This window comes from Propithecus coquereli, unplaced genomic scaffold (genome assembly GCF_000956105.1).
Source record: "Propithecus coquereli isolate 6110/MARCELLA unplaced genomic scaffold, Pcoq_1.0 Scaffold15, whole genome shotgun sequence".
NCBI lineage: Eukaryota > Metazoa > Chordata > Mammalia > Primates > Indriidae > Propithecus > Propithecus coquereli.
Genome location: NW_012139413.1, coordinates 1,491,543 through 1,507,468, shown reverse-complemented (window position 1 = coordinate 1,507,468; position 15,926 = coordinate 1,491,543). Strand labels below are relative to the sequence as shown.

At 39.1% G+C, this 15,926-nt stretch overlaps 1 protein-coding gene across 6 annotated transcripts in view; it reads left to right on the top strand.

Moving 5' to 3' along the window:
* The window catches only part of GOLIM4 (golgi integral membrane protein 4), an 86,792-nt gene that overhangs the window by 57,652 nt on the left and 13,214 nt on the right, over positions 1-15,926 (top strand). For 2 of the 6 annotated variants that reach the window (XM_012640220.1, XM_012640218.1), the window contains exons 6-11: positions 383-465; positions 984-1,067; positions 9,265-9,423; positions 11,628-11,960; positions 14,441-14,691; positions 15,135-15,214. In XM_012640220.1, coding sequence (XP_012495674.1) covers positions 383-465; positions 984-1,067; positions 9,265-9,423; positions 11,628-11,960; positions 14,441-14,691; positions 15,135-15,214 — 990 coding nt within the window. Of the gene's footprint in view, positions 1-382; positions 466-983; positions 1,068-9,264; positions 9,424-11,627; positions 11,961-14,440; positions 14,692-15,134; positions 15,218-15,926 lie in introns of all 6 variants that reach the window. The other 4 variants (XM_012640221.1, XM_012640217.1, XM_012640223.1 and 1 more) reach the window with 3 other exon arrangements.

Here is a 15,926-nt window from a genome sequence, read left to right as displayed (position 1 = left end):
TGAACCTTTATTTTTAATTTGTGAAGAGACTGAAATCTGAGAACACCCCTACCCATTATATTTTATTCCCAAGGGCTTGCTTCATAACAGAAATATTTTGTTTTTAACTCCTGAGTAATTAAAAGATCCTTAACTTTTGTCTATAATATGTAGCTTGTTTATAAATATTTAAACTACTGAGCCAGGTTGTATTGGGATGTCCAGCTTCATCCATGCTGCATCCCAATACAGTGTAGTTTTTCTTGATTTTGAATATTACGCTGTCCCAAAGTTCACAACAAATCCTAAAATATGCTATGTAAGGCTTTAGATATGAAAATGGTACAGTCAAAACCCTGAAAATTTCAAAGCTTTATGTGTGATTTTTCTTTTTCTTAAATAGAAACTGTGTACAATTTGAGAGAAGAGAACAGACAACTAAGGAAAGCACATCAAGATATACATACGCAGCTTCAAGATGTCAAGGTAAAATAAAACTAAGAATTTGACTCTTATGTGTTTGCTTGCTTTACTTTGTGGAATGACTTTAAAAGTCATTCCCTAATTGACCTCCTTTAAAAATCCGTATTGTTACTGTGGGCTTTGCCTAAACTGGAGTGTACCTGATACTTTCGCCACTTTAGCATCGTAAGCTAAAAGATGGTTTTAAAATCTAAACATTTTCATTAGTACTAAAATTATTCTTTTGCTACATGGTTGCATTTTTATACAGTTTTTATTTACAAATGTTTACTGATAATGAAAGATTGATTCTTTTGGTTTTGATTTCATTGTAAACGATTATATTTGGTTAGCACATTTTGGGTATGGAATTACTACATAATGCGTAGCTTTCTCTCTACAGCGATTTTTAAACTTCACAAGTGCTGCTACAACAACAAATAAACAAGCAAGTAATGTTTGGGTGGTCATATCACTATCAGCCAAAGAAGAATTTGTCATAGAATATTAAAGCTCAACATGTAAAATTCTTTTTTGTGTAGCAACAGCATAAGAATTTACTCTCCGAGCATGAACAACTTGTAGTGACTTTGGAAGACCACAAGAGTGCACTAGCTGCTGCACAGGTTAGAATGGTAGCAGCCTCTATCAGTTCTTTTTAAAGTCTGCTTAACATTTCTGAATTCCACTATGCATGTAGTCTCTCTTCGAAGCCGATCTCTAGTGAGTGCCTTGGGGCAGAGCTATCCTAATCCTGAGGACCATGCATGCTTTCAGAATTCAATCAAGAGAATATAAAATAAACTTTCGATTATTTTTTGCGCTGGTTGTGTGGTGATATGACTATTTCTACCCCTACCAGTCCCTACATGTAATGGTCTAGTATTTGTTTAAATCACAGAAATTATCCCACATATATGGTCTTGTACAGCTATCTGATTCGTGTTAGCTCTTAGTATAGGATCTGTAAGATTTTGTGATGCTAGCTACCTAGATAAATTATTGTCAGACTTTTTCCTCTGTCCCTCCACCAGTCCCAGCATTCTAGCCTACATTCACACTCCTTTTGGCATAGGGCTTATATGTTGGTCAAATTACAGAAAAGAAGAGTCAATAGAGAAGGAAAAACAAGAGTCATAAGCCCATTTTTTCAAAGACTAGAACAGCCCCTAGCACAAGCCAGGATCTCAGTAATATTTACTGAATGAACAAGGGAACAAATACAAGCATCAGAGAGCTTATTAAAACAATACCATACTGTTTTGCAGCTTTTTAGTAGAAGCAAAGCAACGGGAATGGCTAGCTTTAGTCACTATTTTAAACTAGACCTTCACTTTTCTTCTTGTTAGAGGAATTATGAGAAAAAGAGCAAAGGGAAACCACCTATCTGTGCTCATCAGGAGGCCATGTATTATTTTTTGTCTTTATAAAATTATTAAAAGGTATAACATGCTGGGTCCTGACCCATTTCAGAGGCTGTAGCATGTGTGTTTGTGAGACTTCTTTTCAAGATAGTCATTGGTTGGTTGTCTCCCTGCCAACCTGTAGCTGTGTGGTAATTTTTTACATGTATATAAATTAAATTGACTTTAGAGGAGATTATTTCATTCCACATCTTCTTTATAAAATTTTTGTTACATGATATTAGTTTATATAAAACTGTTCTTCATACATAAAATGTGACAAACTAATTTGAATACCCTATGTGCTATAATGGCCATAAAAGTTAGACTAAGCAACAATTTGAAAATCCATAGAAATACAAATAAAATATTAATAGTTCATTTGATGGCTAAAATCACAATTCTGAAGTAATAAGCACACTGGCAGTTTTACTGAGAGGGTTTTATAATAGAAAAAAATATACATTTTTACTTAAGCTATGTGTATTTTTATTTTTTTAAATATCATTTTTGAGTGTGTGCTCCAAGTTTGTCCTGCCTTTTTTTTTTTTTTAAATGCCAGAACTAGGTATAATCCTTAATTAGAGACATATATCTTCATTGGTTTGGGCTGCTGCAACAAAATACCGTAGACTGTGTGGCTTATAAACAATGCAAATTTATTTCTCAACAGTTGTAGAGGCTGGAAGTCTTAGATCAGGATGCCAACATGGTTGGGTTCTGGTGAGGGCCCTCTTACAGGTGGCAGACTGCTGACTTCTTATATCCTCACGTGACCGAGAGAGATCAAGAAAGTTCTCCAGGATTCCTTTTAAAATGGGCATTAATCCCCTTCATGAGGGTTCCACCCTCATGACCTAATTTCCTCCTAAAGGCCCCACCTCCTAATACTATCACACTGGGGGTTAGGATTGCAACATATGAATTTTGGGACGACACATATTCAATCCATAATACCATATTAAAACTTTCCCTAGATCTCCTTAGAAAAGAAATGCTGTTTTAGGCATCTACATTTCTCGTATAAATCATCTTATGACATTCTGTCTTGACAACCTGATTTTTAAACGTAGTTGAGGATTTTATTTATTCCTCACAACCTAGTGAGTTATATAATATTGTACCCTTTTATATCTAAATAAACTGAGGCCAAAAGGGAAGTAAAGTAGCTGGCTCAAAATTGGTGACCAGAACCAAGTTTGAAGCTGCTGTCATCCTAACATCAAACTCATGCTTAACTCTTAAGCAGTATTTTCTAAGACTTTCCACATCACAGATCCCAGAGCCTTTCCCCAGACCTATTGTAATTTCTAGAGTGAGGGCACAGAAGCCTACTTTTTTAACATGGTCCTCAATGCACACAGATGTTTGACAACCACAGCATACTGCCTTCAAAGATTATGTATCTAGGAAGAGGAGAAAGAAGAAAGGATAGAATTTGAGTTTTGTGTATTCTCCATATGAGTACTAAAATATTAGAAGTGTCACCAACTAGATGTCATTTTTTTTTCTTTGACCTCGAAAATTGACTCGCAAATATTTTAATTGGTTTCTGAGATAAGAGCCACTCCTTGTCACATGGTACACCTTTGTACAAATTATAAAAAGTCAGTCCCCTGGGAGAAATTTAGCAAGCAGACTTCCTCACCTTAGTGTAAATTAGAAAGAGGCAAAAAGGCACCCTTTATTGGGGTGGAAGAGCAGTGTGCTGTGGTGCATGGTTGTGGCAGCAGGAATGCTGGTGGGCTTCAACTCAGCTCCTTGCTGGGCCTTTCACACTGAGGGAGGCAGCCCCGTCTGGAAAGCTTGTTAAGAAAAAGATCTCTGTGTTCTTTGTATGTGTTTGTGTGGTGTGTGTTTATACACACAGCATTTCTTTTCAAGATAATGGTGTTGGTATACATGATACACAGAGTATACACAACGCGGGTTTTGTTAAAGTAATTGGTTTTTTTCTGTCTTTTTAGCTCCTTGTATTAAAAATACTTTACAGACAACACACGTACACACATCCCACCATGCCTGCTCACAGATATACCTATGGGAGCAGATTCTAATCTTATACCTGCATTAGTACCTTTCTCACTTTAGAAGAAAAGGATATTCTGAATTAAGGAATAAAAATCAAGCCTCATACCACACCTATGCTATTCTTTTCCAAAAACCACAGAGCACAATATAGGAAGCATTCTGTCAAGTAAGGAACTTTATTTGAGCACAAATTAACTGGAGGAAAGGGATGGCCTGAGTAATGTTTTGTGTGTGTGTGTGTGTGTGTGTGTGTGTGTATGCATATTTTAAACCTATGATTCCTTTCCACTGAGAAATGGATCATACTGGTAAAATGTATCTACACTTGTATTTGTATATGTGAATTTTTAATAGATTGTTTATTTTTTATTTATTTTTATTTCAGTATATTATGGGGATACAAATGTTAGATTACATATACTGATTTTGCCCCACCCGAGTCAGGGCTTCAAGCGTGTCCATCCCCCAGACAGTGCGCATCGTGCACATTAGGTGTGAATATACCCATCCCCTCCTCCTCCTCCCACCTTCCAACACCCGATGGATGTTACTACTAAATGTGCACATAAGTGTTGATCAGTTAATACTAATTTGATGGTGAGTACATATGGTGCTTGTTTTTCCATTCTTGTGATACTTCATTTAATAGAATGGGCTCCAGTTCTATCCAGGATAATACAAGAGGTGCTAGATCACCATTGTTTTTCATGGCTGAGTAGAACTCCATGGTGTACATATACCACATTTTATTAATCCACTCATGTACTGATGGGCACTTGGGTTGTTTCCACATCTTTGCAATTGCGAATTGTGCTACTATAAACATTCTAGTGCAGATGTCTTTTTATAGAATGTTTTTTTTTTCCCTTTGTGTAGATGGCCAGTAATGGGATTGCTGGATCAAACGGTAGTTCTGTTTGTAGCTCTCTGAGGTGTCCCCATATTACTTTCCACAGAGGTTGTACTAGTTTGGAGTCTCACCAGCAGTGTATGAGTGTTCCTATCTCTGTGTATCCATGCCAACATTTATTGTTTTGTGAGTTTTGGATAAAAGCCATTCTCGCTGGAGTTAAATACTATACTATCCATTGTGGTTTTGATTTGCTTTTCCCTGACGATTAGAGATGTTGAGCATTTTTTCATATGTTTGTTGGCCATTATTCTGTCTTCTTTTGAAAAGTTTCTGTTTGTGTCCTTTGCCCACTTTTTAATGGGGTTGTTTGATTTTTTTCTTGCTAATTTTCCTGACTTCTATACAGATTCTAGTTATCAGCCCTTTATTGGATGAGTAGCATGCAAATATTTTCTTCCATTCTGTAGGTTCTCTGTTTGCTCTAGTAGTAATTTCTGTGGCTGTGCAGATTTTAATTTGATCAGGTCCCAATCATTTATTTTTGTTGTTGCTGTGATTGCTGTTGGGGTCTTCTTCAGAAATCCTTTACCTGGACCAATGTCTCTAAGTGTTTTTCCAACATTTTCTTCTAGAATTCTTACAGTTTTATGCCTTAGATGTTAAGTTTGTTATGCACCGTGAGTTGATTTATATGAGAGGTGAGAGGTGTGGATCCTGTTTCAGTGTTCTACATGTCACTATCCAGTTTTCCCAGCACCATTTATTGAATAAGGATTCTTTTCCCCAGTGTATGCTTTTGTCTGCTTTGTCAAAGATTAAATGGCTATAGAGGATGGTTTTATATTTCGGTTCTCAGTTCTGTTCCATTGGCCTATGTCATTGTTCTTGTGCCAGTACCATGCTGCTTTAGTTACTATAGCCTTTGTAATATAGCTTGAAGTCTGGTAAATTGATGCCTCCCAATTTGTTCGTTTTGCTCAAGATTACTTTTGCTATACAGGATCTTCTATAGAAGACCCTGGTTCCATATGAAGTGTAGAATATTTTTTCTAGATCTGCAAAAAATGATGTTGGTATTTAATTAATTGCATTGAATCTGTAGCTCACTGTGGGTAGTATAGATACTTTACCAATGTTGATTCTGCTGACCCATGAGCATGGCATGGTTTTCCACCTGTTTACTTCCTCTGCCATTTCTTTCCTCAATGTTTCATAGTTCTCCCTATAAAGGTCTTTTACCTCCTTAGTTAAATGTATTCCTAGGTATTTTATTTTCTTTGTTGCTGTTGTGAAGGGTATTGAGTCTTTGATTTGGTTCTCAGTTTGACTGTTGTTGGCATATAGGAATGCTACTGGTTTCTGTACATTGATTTTGACCTTGAAGATAGCAGATAGTTGGCTTGTGTATATTTATCCATTCGGCCAGCCTATATCTCTTTAGTGGGTAGTTCAAGCCATTCACATTTATTGAAAGAATTGATAAGTGAAGCAGATTTCTGTTTATTTTGTTTAGTTGAACTTCGTTTCTTTGTTTTCTCTCTTGAGCCATTGTGGTATCTGGAATTTGATCTTTAGCTTTTCTATGGGTTTACACTGGTGAGTGTTTATTATGCTGATCCATGTGTAACTCTGTTCCGAGTAGTTACTGGAGGGCAGGTCTTATCTTGATGTATTTCCTCAGTCTTTGCTTGTTTGAGAAGGTCTTTATTTCTCCTTTGTATAAGAAACTTAGTTTTGCAGGATACAGCATTCCAGGCTGGGCCTTTATTCTGTTTAAAGAAGAGTGAGAATGGGGCCCCATTTTCTTCTGGCTTGTAAGGTCTCAGTTGAGAAGTCTGAAGTTAGTCTGATGGGTTTTCCTTGTAGGTTACCTGCTTCTTTTGCCTTATAGCTGGTATAAGAGGGCCTCTTTTGTGACTATTTTGGCCAGTCTGATGACTATGGGTTGTGGTGTCTTCCTGTTTGTAATGAATCTCCCAGGAATTCTTTTGGTTCTTGTACCTGGATATCTAGATTGCTAGCAAGGCCAGGGAAATTTTCCTCCGTTATATCCTCAAATAGTTTATCCAACCCTTGTGTATTTTTTTCTTCACTCTCATGGGTGCCTATAATTTTCATGTTAGGCCTCTTCACATAAGTCCACATTTCTTGTAGGCTTTGCTCATTTCTCTTATTTCTTATTTCTCTGCTCTCTCTCTGCAACTGACTCATTTAATTGAAAGGTATTATCTTCCATTTCTCAGATTTTTTCTTCTGTTTGATCTACCCATTCTTGAGGCTTTCCACTGTGTTTTATAATTCCTTGAGTAAATTTTTCATTTCCAGAAGTTCTGTTTATTTTTTTGTCTTTAATATTTCAATTTCTTTACTGAATTTTTCTTCCAAGTTCTGGATTTTTTTTTTATGGTTTCTTTGTTGAGTATCGATTTTCACTTCCACATCATTGAGTTTGCTTACAGTCCATGTTCAAAATTCTTCTTCTGTCATCTTAGCATTCTGAATTTGGTTGATATCCGTTGCTAGAGAGCTGGTGTTCCCCTTTGGGGGTGTTCTTTCAGTTTGAGTCTTCATACTTTCAGAGTTCTTTTGTTGATTCCTTCCCATCTGGAGCAGCTGTTGCTTCTTACTTTTGGATTTCCGTTTAGATAGTGACAGGACCACTTTAGTCTCTGAGCCAGTAGGTGGTCCCTGTGGGTGAGATTTGACCACACCCTGTGTGAAGAGTCAGTAAATGCAGTCAAAGGACATGCAAATTGGCCTTCCTGTCAGTAGGTGGCACTTGCTGGAAGGAGCAAGCTTCAGTGTTGTTTTTCAGTCCTGTAACCAGCTCTTGTTCCTCTGGAGAGGCACTCTAGTGCCTCAGGTGGTGGGTGGGGCCCTTGAACTTTCAGGTGTGTCCTTATTCTCCACCTCAGCAAGGGCAGGTGGGAAGTGAGGCTGGATGGGGCTGGGTTGGGTGAGCCTGCCCTCAACCTCCACAAATGGTGTTAGCAGGGGTCAAAGATCTGTTCTCTGCTTCTGGCTAAAGCTGCCAGGGAGGGGCTGAAATGGCCCCACTCAGCCAAAAGGTCTGTGTGTGGAGGTGGGGCTGTCTGAGACCAGCAATCTGGCAGTCTAGAGCAGGTCTCACTCCTTTCCACCCTCCCCTATTCCATGGTTTGTTCTGGGCCTCTGCCAGCAGGCAGGACCTCAAGCCAGTGGAGCTTCCCTAACTGTGATTCACACCAGGAGGTTCCCTGCCCTCCATGGGGGGAGGATTGCCCCTCAAGCACACTGCAGCTAGCACCTACTCTGATCTGCCTCTGGAGGCACACACACCTCAGTAGACTAGTTCACAAATATCCCTTCTGTGCCCCCAGGCAATGCAATCGAGACCTGGGTGTACAGGATCTGGCCTGTAGGCCTGTCCCCCAGGCCCTGGAGATCAATCCCTGATCCTGCCAGAGAGAAGAATGCTGGTCTCAAACTGGAGACCCCATGGGTCTCGAAGCTGGATCAATGTCTCTCTGTCTCAGGGTTTGCCCCACTCTACTGGAGTCACCAAGCAAATGGCACCAGGGAGGGCTGGCGGGTAGGGAGCTCACAGTCCAGGTACCCCTCAGTCCACTGCAGGGCCCCAAAAGGAAAGATCCCGTTCCCTGTGGATGCCTCCAGGTGGTAGCTAAATTGTCTCTCTAGGTAGCTATAGGTAGGGAGGGGAAGCAGAGACTGAAGCAATATGGCACCTGCCAATGGGCTCAAGTTTGTGGGATGGGAGGTTCCCTGAGGGAGCTGGGAGCCCTGGTCCTCTGTCCACAAGAGGCTCACTGCTCACTGGTGGCAGCCATCTCTGGGCCGGTGTCGGCAGGTGTCTCCAGCAGCTTGGGAGCCTACCAGCAGGCTGAGATGCAAGGGAGGGAAATTTAACCCCTCCACCTACCCTTGTCGCTGGTCTCCAAGCCTTTTGGGGTTTAGACCCTGCTGATGCCTTTCTCCTTCCAGTTCTGCTCCACTAAGTCTTTCCGTGGAGTCTCCTATAGGTTCAGGCACCCTTCTTTCCTACCTTCATCCGATCTATGTTTGTCTGCCTGTTTGGTTTTTCACTTTGATCTAAAATCTTTCCTTCTTGCAGAGACACTCTGGCTGGAGGTGTTTCTCGTCTGCCATCTTGTGTTGTATTTTCCTAGATTTTTAATGTGATAAAACATTGCATAGCTGTCTTACTTTTAATAATGATATTTATACTAGAAAGTTAGAAAGTTATTTACAAAAGTTCTGATTTTGTTTAATGTAGCATGGGAAACTAACATCTGTCTTTAGATATTTTTCCTGTTTTCTTTAACTCTAATTCTAATTTGCATGTGCTCAGAAATGGTTAAGCATGTCCAAGTAAGAATAGCTAACAGCATGGAAACAACCTGCATATTTTGCTAGCTTGTATTTAGGTACAATATTTTTGTCTAGTCTTCCAGTGAACCCAAATGCCCATCTATAAATGATATCTTTTTCTCTCCTCAAATTGTGCAATTTGCCTCCAATTGTACAATTTATATACAGACTCAAGTTGCAGAATATAAACAACTGAAAGATACTCTGAATAGGATTCCAAGCTTTCGAAAACCTGATCGATCAGAGCAGCAAAATGTTACCCAGGTGGCACATTCTCCACCACGTTACAACACGGCAAGGGAGATACCAACCAGAGAGCCACAGGAGGTAAGAGGCATGAACTGGTAATCTGTAGTTAGGTCACTTTCCCTGTTGAGCAGCCCCAAGGTAAACTGCTCTCAATATTGCCACCTTTATCTACAGAGCAGTGGTTCTCAAATTTTAGTTTAATATATATCAGCATCCCCAGTAGGTTTGTTAAAATGCAGATTTCTGGGCCTCAGCCCCAGAGTTTCTGAGTTTGTTAATATGGATTGGGGCCTGAGGACTTGCATTTCTAACTGATTCAGCTGGTCTGGACAGCACACTTTGAGAACTACTGCTGTAGTGTTTTCTGGGAAAGATTTTACTGGCTTTGTTTTTATCCATGTGGGTTTATTTGTCTTAAAGGAGCTGTAGTGCCCGAGTTTTTCAAGGTCGGTTTTTTGGGGGGTGGGGAGCAAGTAGGGTGAGAAAGTGAAATGATCATGATATGTGACAATCAGCCCACTCAAATATTAACGTTGAAAATGTATTTGAACTTGGTGCAGTGCTAGGTCCATACAGAGCACACCAAAATTGGTATTAAAAGACCTATAGGACACTACCAGGGGTGTGAGTGCTAGTCTCATCGTATATTTTTTCTGTACTTACTCTTTATAAAAATTAAGCCTTGCTTAAGAATATCTCAAAGTGGAACATCAAAAGTAATATCACCCTTATCATTAGTTCTTACAAAGTTGTTTTTGCAATCACATGTGTAATAAAAAATGGGAAAATGGTTTTCTCTCCTCCTGACACAGTTGTTTTTAACAATAGATGTTTGAGAAGACCGGGCTCCAAGTTACCATCTTATGGGAATAATTAAGTTAATGTGAGTGGACTTCATATATGAGCATCTTCACTCTGTTCAGGGTATTCCTTCACAGACGGGTTCACAGTCCTTACAGACTCTCTTGTTCCTCTCTGGATCTTATGTTAACGACTAGCCTAAGGAAGCATGTCCAGATCACTGGCCTGGCAGTTGGTTCTGTCTCTACCCTTGTTGGACTACTAGTTTACTGAATTAATCTTCCAGTGATTCAGAACTTCAGTTTTTCCATCTGTGAGGTGGAGATAGTAGTTACCTGCTCTAACCTTCCTCACAAGGATATTATCAAGATAAATGACAGGTGTTTGAAAGCACCTAGGGCTCGTTAGAGAAATATTTGCTATAAAGCCTGGGCAGCATTATGTCAAACATACCAGACAGGTGAGGACATTGGTAAAATGTTCATCTACAGAAGTTGTCCTCAGATGTCTGAGAAAGGACTTTTCTCCCCAGTTTATTATTAATATTTGTACAGTCCTATGCCTCTTGTTTGATAATTATATCTGGGATAATTAAAGAATAGGGTTTTACATTTATTTCAATTATGAGAGAGCAGTCTGACCAAAGAAGTTATATTTTTTCTGATAAAAAAGGTTAGGAAGGGAAAAGGGGTGACAGATTTTTCTAGCAATATTTTGTCATCTCCTTCCCCCTACTTTCTGAGTGATGCAGTTCATATAGAAATATCTGAAACTTGCAGGGAAGAATGATTTGAATCAACCAATTTTAGAGGAGGAATATTCTACAAAAAGACATTTCTTTTTTCTATTCAGAGTTTTCTGTATGAACAATATAATATTTACAAAAGACTCCCTCTGGTTTACAAAGAAATTCTACTTTAATACATTAGAATTATTTTATTGTATCTTGTTTAATGGGCACTATTTTTCATTAATATGGAAGTCCATTAATAATGGCATTCTCTTTTTTTAAATTAGTAAACCAAACTAATAAAAAATAAACCCAACTCCTCCTCAATTTGATATTATATTATCCTTCTTTATTCAAATAATTATTGAAAACAAAATTTACATTGCAGAAAAGTGTGTAATTATTTCATCAGTTTGAGGTTTTTTTCCTTTTTTATTCTAAGAGAAACAAGTTAGATTGCTTCTAGAGGGAAGGGTTTACTTCTGAGATGTGGTTACTTATAGGCTTTACTTTCCAGATTATTTACTGTAGTTTTTCTGAGATGAAGTTTTGCTTATATTGTCTCTATTTTATAGGTGAGATTACAGAATGAGAAAAATTAAGTGTCTCTATTGCAGCCATATTTTTAAGTTAGGACTGTATATTTCTAGACAACTGTTCATGTTGTAGCCCCATAGCCATGGTAATGAAGAAACTATAGCAGTACTTTTGAAATAGAAAAATGTCATTTCTAGTGATGTGCTTGGCGTAGGTGTCTCGAAATAGTGACGTGTGGCAGAAGCATGAAGCAATTCCTGGAAGAACAGAAGAAACGCAACCGTATCCTCCCACCTATAAGGAGGTAGCATTCCAGGCTCCAGCAGAGCTGAACCACCAAGAAGCAGAACCCAGAGAGCCTGAGGAGCATCAGGTGGAGGAGGAGCACAGGAAGGCCCTGGAAGAGGAGGAAATGGAGCAGGTTGGACAAGCTGAACATCTTGAGGAGGAACACGATCCATCACCAGAGGAACAGGATCGGGAGTGGAAAGAACATCGTGAACAAAAGGAAGAAGCCAACCTTCTGGAAGGGCATGCCCACGCGGAGGTATGAGGTTACCCACTTCAAGCCTACTGGGATGGGGAAAGTGGATTTATTTTTAAATATTTTTTAAAAAGCCTCCCCATACATTACAACCTCTAAAAGAAAAACTTGAGTGATTTCGCTAAATATTCTGTGAACATATTTAACTTTTCTATTGTAATGTTAATAGCATAGCTACTTACATACCTCAGAAAGATGAAAGGCGACAAGAGAAAGAGCTGCTGGTGTATGTATGTATTCTTCTCTGTGTCACTGGTTCACACTCAGAGAGACTCATCCCCGCATCCCTTTAACAGAGTAGAACAGGTGAGCACAGATCGGGCACCTTCCCAATGTGTGCTCAGGTCCCGTCTTGAGCATCCCGAAGCAGAGAAAAGTCTCATTTTCTATGATCAAGCGTCCCTCTCTCTGTTCATTTACTGTCAGTTAACACGCTGGCTTTTGAACATTCACCTCTGAAGTGGTTATTTGGTTAAGAAAAAGCTGATCTTACCACTTAGGGCTATTCCACTAGGTGAGCATGTTTAACCCGTCTCTGCTCAGGCTCTCCTCTCTGAGCTTGCCACTCACACAGAAGTAAGACTTTTCCCTTTCTTAAAAAAAAACAGCCATGATTATCATAAGTGACACTTTAAAGGAACTTAAAGTAAGCCAACACTGAGCGCAGCTAGATACCTTCCTTTTGTAATCTCTAAACGGATACCGAACAGTAAGTTACACAGATGCTGATCACCTTCTATTTGTAACTGTAACGCTTTGTTGGCCTCAGATTTTCTGAGACTTTAAGCTGCTTGAGGCTTTAGCTGGGTAGGTGTGAAGGCCTCTGTAGTTGCCCTCTCAGATAGTTGCAAACTGAGCCTTGGAAATCTTCTCCCAGTCTTGCATCCTTCCCCACTAGAGGAGGTAACTCCCCACTAAGTTTAATTTCCCTCAACTCTCTACCCTCTTCCTTTTGGTGAGAATTGTGTGTGCATGCATTAGCTGTGGGGTGGAGGGAGAGTAGGGAGTAGCAGTAGCTCAATGGGAAGCATAATTTTTTTATTGGTATGTAATAGATGTACATATTTTCGGGGCACATGTGCTAATTTGATACATCCATATAATGTGTGATGATCAAGTCAGGGTAATTGGGATATTTGTCACCTCAAACATTTATCTTTTTTTATGCTAGGAACATTTAAATTCCTCTCTGATAGCTATTTTGAAATATATAATAGATTGTTGGTAACTATAGTCACCCTATTGAACTGTTGAACAGTAGATCTTACTCCTGTTTTCTCACTGTATTTTTGTACCCATTAATCAACCTCTTTTCATCCCCCATCTCCTCAACCTTTCCCAGCTTCTGGTAACCACCAGTTTAGTCTCTGTCTTCTTGAGATCCATCTTTTTTAGCTCCCATAGGTATGTGAAAACACGTGATATTTGTCTTTCTGTGCCTAGATTATTTCATTTAACGTAATGACCTCCAGTTCTATCCATGTTGCTGCAAATGCTTTTATTTTTTTTTATGGCTGAATAAAAAATTCCATACCATATTTTCTTTATCCATTCATCTATTGATGGACACTTAGGTTGATTTCATATCTTAGCCATTGTGAATAGTGCCACAGTGAGCACGGTAGGGCAGGTACCTCTTTGATGTATTGATTTCCTTTCTTTTAGATATATGTCCAGTAATGGGATTGCCGGATCATATGATAGTTCTATTTTTAGTTTTTTTGAGAAACCTCCATATTGCTCTCCATTGTGGCTGTACTAATTTACATTCCCAACAGTTGTGTACAAGTGTTTCCCTTTCTCCACATCCTTACCAGCATCTGTTAGTCCGTCTTTTTGATAAAAGCCATTTTAACAGGGATGAGATGGCATCTCAGGGAAGCAGAGTTTTAAGAATTAACTGTTATCAGATTTTCCTTTAATCAGAAGATACTGTCTTCTCATCCATTCTTAGTTTCTTTGAAGAAAATTGGTTCTCTGCTTTTCCACTGTAATTTAGAATTTGATTTTTTTTTTTTTTGGATCTGGTTAGCCTGGGATTGGTATACGTATTACTAGAGTTAACTGGCATCCCTGGGTCTTCAACTCTTCGTGGAAAAAGCCTTAGCTACAGCTTCAGGTTGCAAGTTGCCCAGTTAGTGTGAGGTTACCAAGTGCCTGGTTATGTAAATTCAATTACAGTTTGAAACTGATTTCTTCTGTTGTGGCCTCTGTTCCACCGGAGAAGGGATCACATTGAAAATCTGCCTTAATGCCAACAAATTGGGAAGATCAGTTGCTAAAAGAAGCCAAGAGGCAAGGGTGGTTCAGAGAAAGTTGGGGAATGGGAGTTCTTGGCCTTTATGTATAATCTCAGTTCACCTGACAAATGGGTGTTAATAAACCAGCCCCGCCTCCTGAGTTTTCCACAAGAAATAAACGGAGGTAAAACCCAGAGGAGCTAGGTGACTTCTCTTGCTCAGCACCAACTCTTTTTGCCCCAGGTGTACCCTTCATCCAAGCCAGTTGCCAAATTCCGGTCACTCTATGAGGAGCAGTTGGAACAGCAGAGACTGGCAGCACTGCGGGCCGAGGAGGCCCAGCGACTGCGGGAACAGCAGGAGGCGTTGCAGCAGCAGAGGCTGCAGGGACACCTGTTACGGCAGCAGCAGCAGCAGCAGATGGCGAGAGAGGTGGCCCTGCAGAGACAGGCTATGCGCGAGGAGGGCCGGCAGTCGCGCCAGGAGCAGCTTCGGTAGCCTTCTCTCCCCCATGAGCGTAGATAGCCCCTGCTCTGGTTTTCAAAAGCAGCCTTGTGTGTTTGTGACCCATGAAATTGAGGGGCTCATATTGGTTATATAGCCAAGGCAGGACGACTACTTGAGAATTAAATACAAAATATTTAATTTTAAAAATAATATTTTTTCTGCTTAAAAAGTGATAGTTTAGGTCTGCAAGTAGCCTAGCAGGCTTCGTGCTAACTTTATCACCGAATGATATTTTACTTTTTTAAGGGATCTTTTGAAAATGTACCTGGAACCTAACAGTGTACATAAAAGTTTTTAAAAATGTTTTTATGGCTTTTTAAAAAATGTTGAAAATTGTGTTTATTGCTGTCTTTAAAGATAAATGACCTATGTCAAACTGTTCTGCTTAATTTCTGCCACTGAATTTATATAATATTTGTGTCCCTTGTAGGCAGCAAGGTCATTATGATACTATGGATAATGATATTGTTCAGGGAGCTGAGGACCAGGGAATCCAAGAAGAGGAAGGAGGTGGTGAGACAGATGATAAATGCTTTAATAAAATTACTTGGTAATATTATATAATATCAATGAGCTATGTGTGTACCTAAGTGCAAAGGAGATTTGTGAATCATGTGTCTTTTGTTGTTGCTGTTGCATTTTTCTTAATCCTCCTAAAGAGTGCGTGCTGGTAGTGAAAACTGCTCAAGATAATCTCTTTCCTCTCTAACACTTTCCCCATAATTTAAGCTTTTTGTATATAAAATAGTTATTTCTGACAAATTATCATAGGATTATTAGGCCTTGGGAAACTTCCACATTTTTTCCTTACCTTATAAGTCTTTTCATCATTGTCTTAAATTTTTTTTCAAATTAAGTCAATGGTAGCTTTCATTTATGATAAGCATCTAATATGTAATTTATCAAATATTACTTACTGTGATAATAGAACCAGAAGGTAACTAACTGTGTCTCTGGCACCACTAACACTTAGATGTGTATCCTTTTCTAAAAAGAATCTAAAGGAAAGTGATTATGCAAACTCCCTCAATAGCCTGTTGTGATATTTTATAGCCCTTGGAGTCAAAAAATTGTTTTCCTTATGTCTCCTCTGTGGCACTTTAAGCTTTTTTGTTGTATTATCAGTAAGACTAGAGAAAAGTTTGTTCCCTTCTTTATTTAGTAAATCTCTTTGTGCACTTGAAGTTTGATGGTAAGTTACCTGGTACCCTTACTTTCTCTA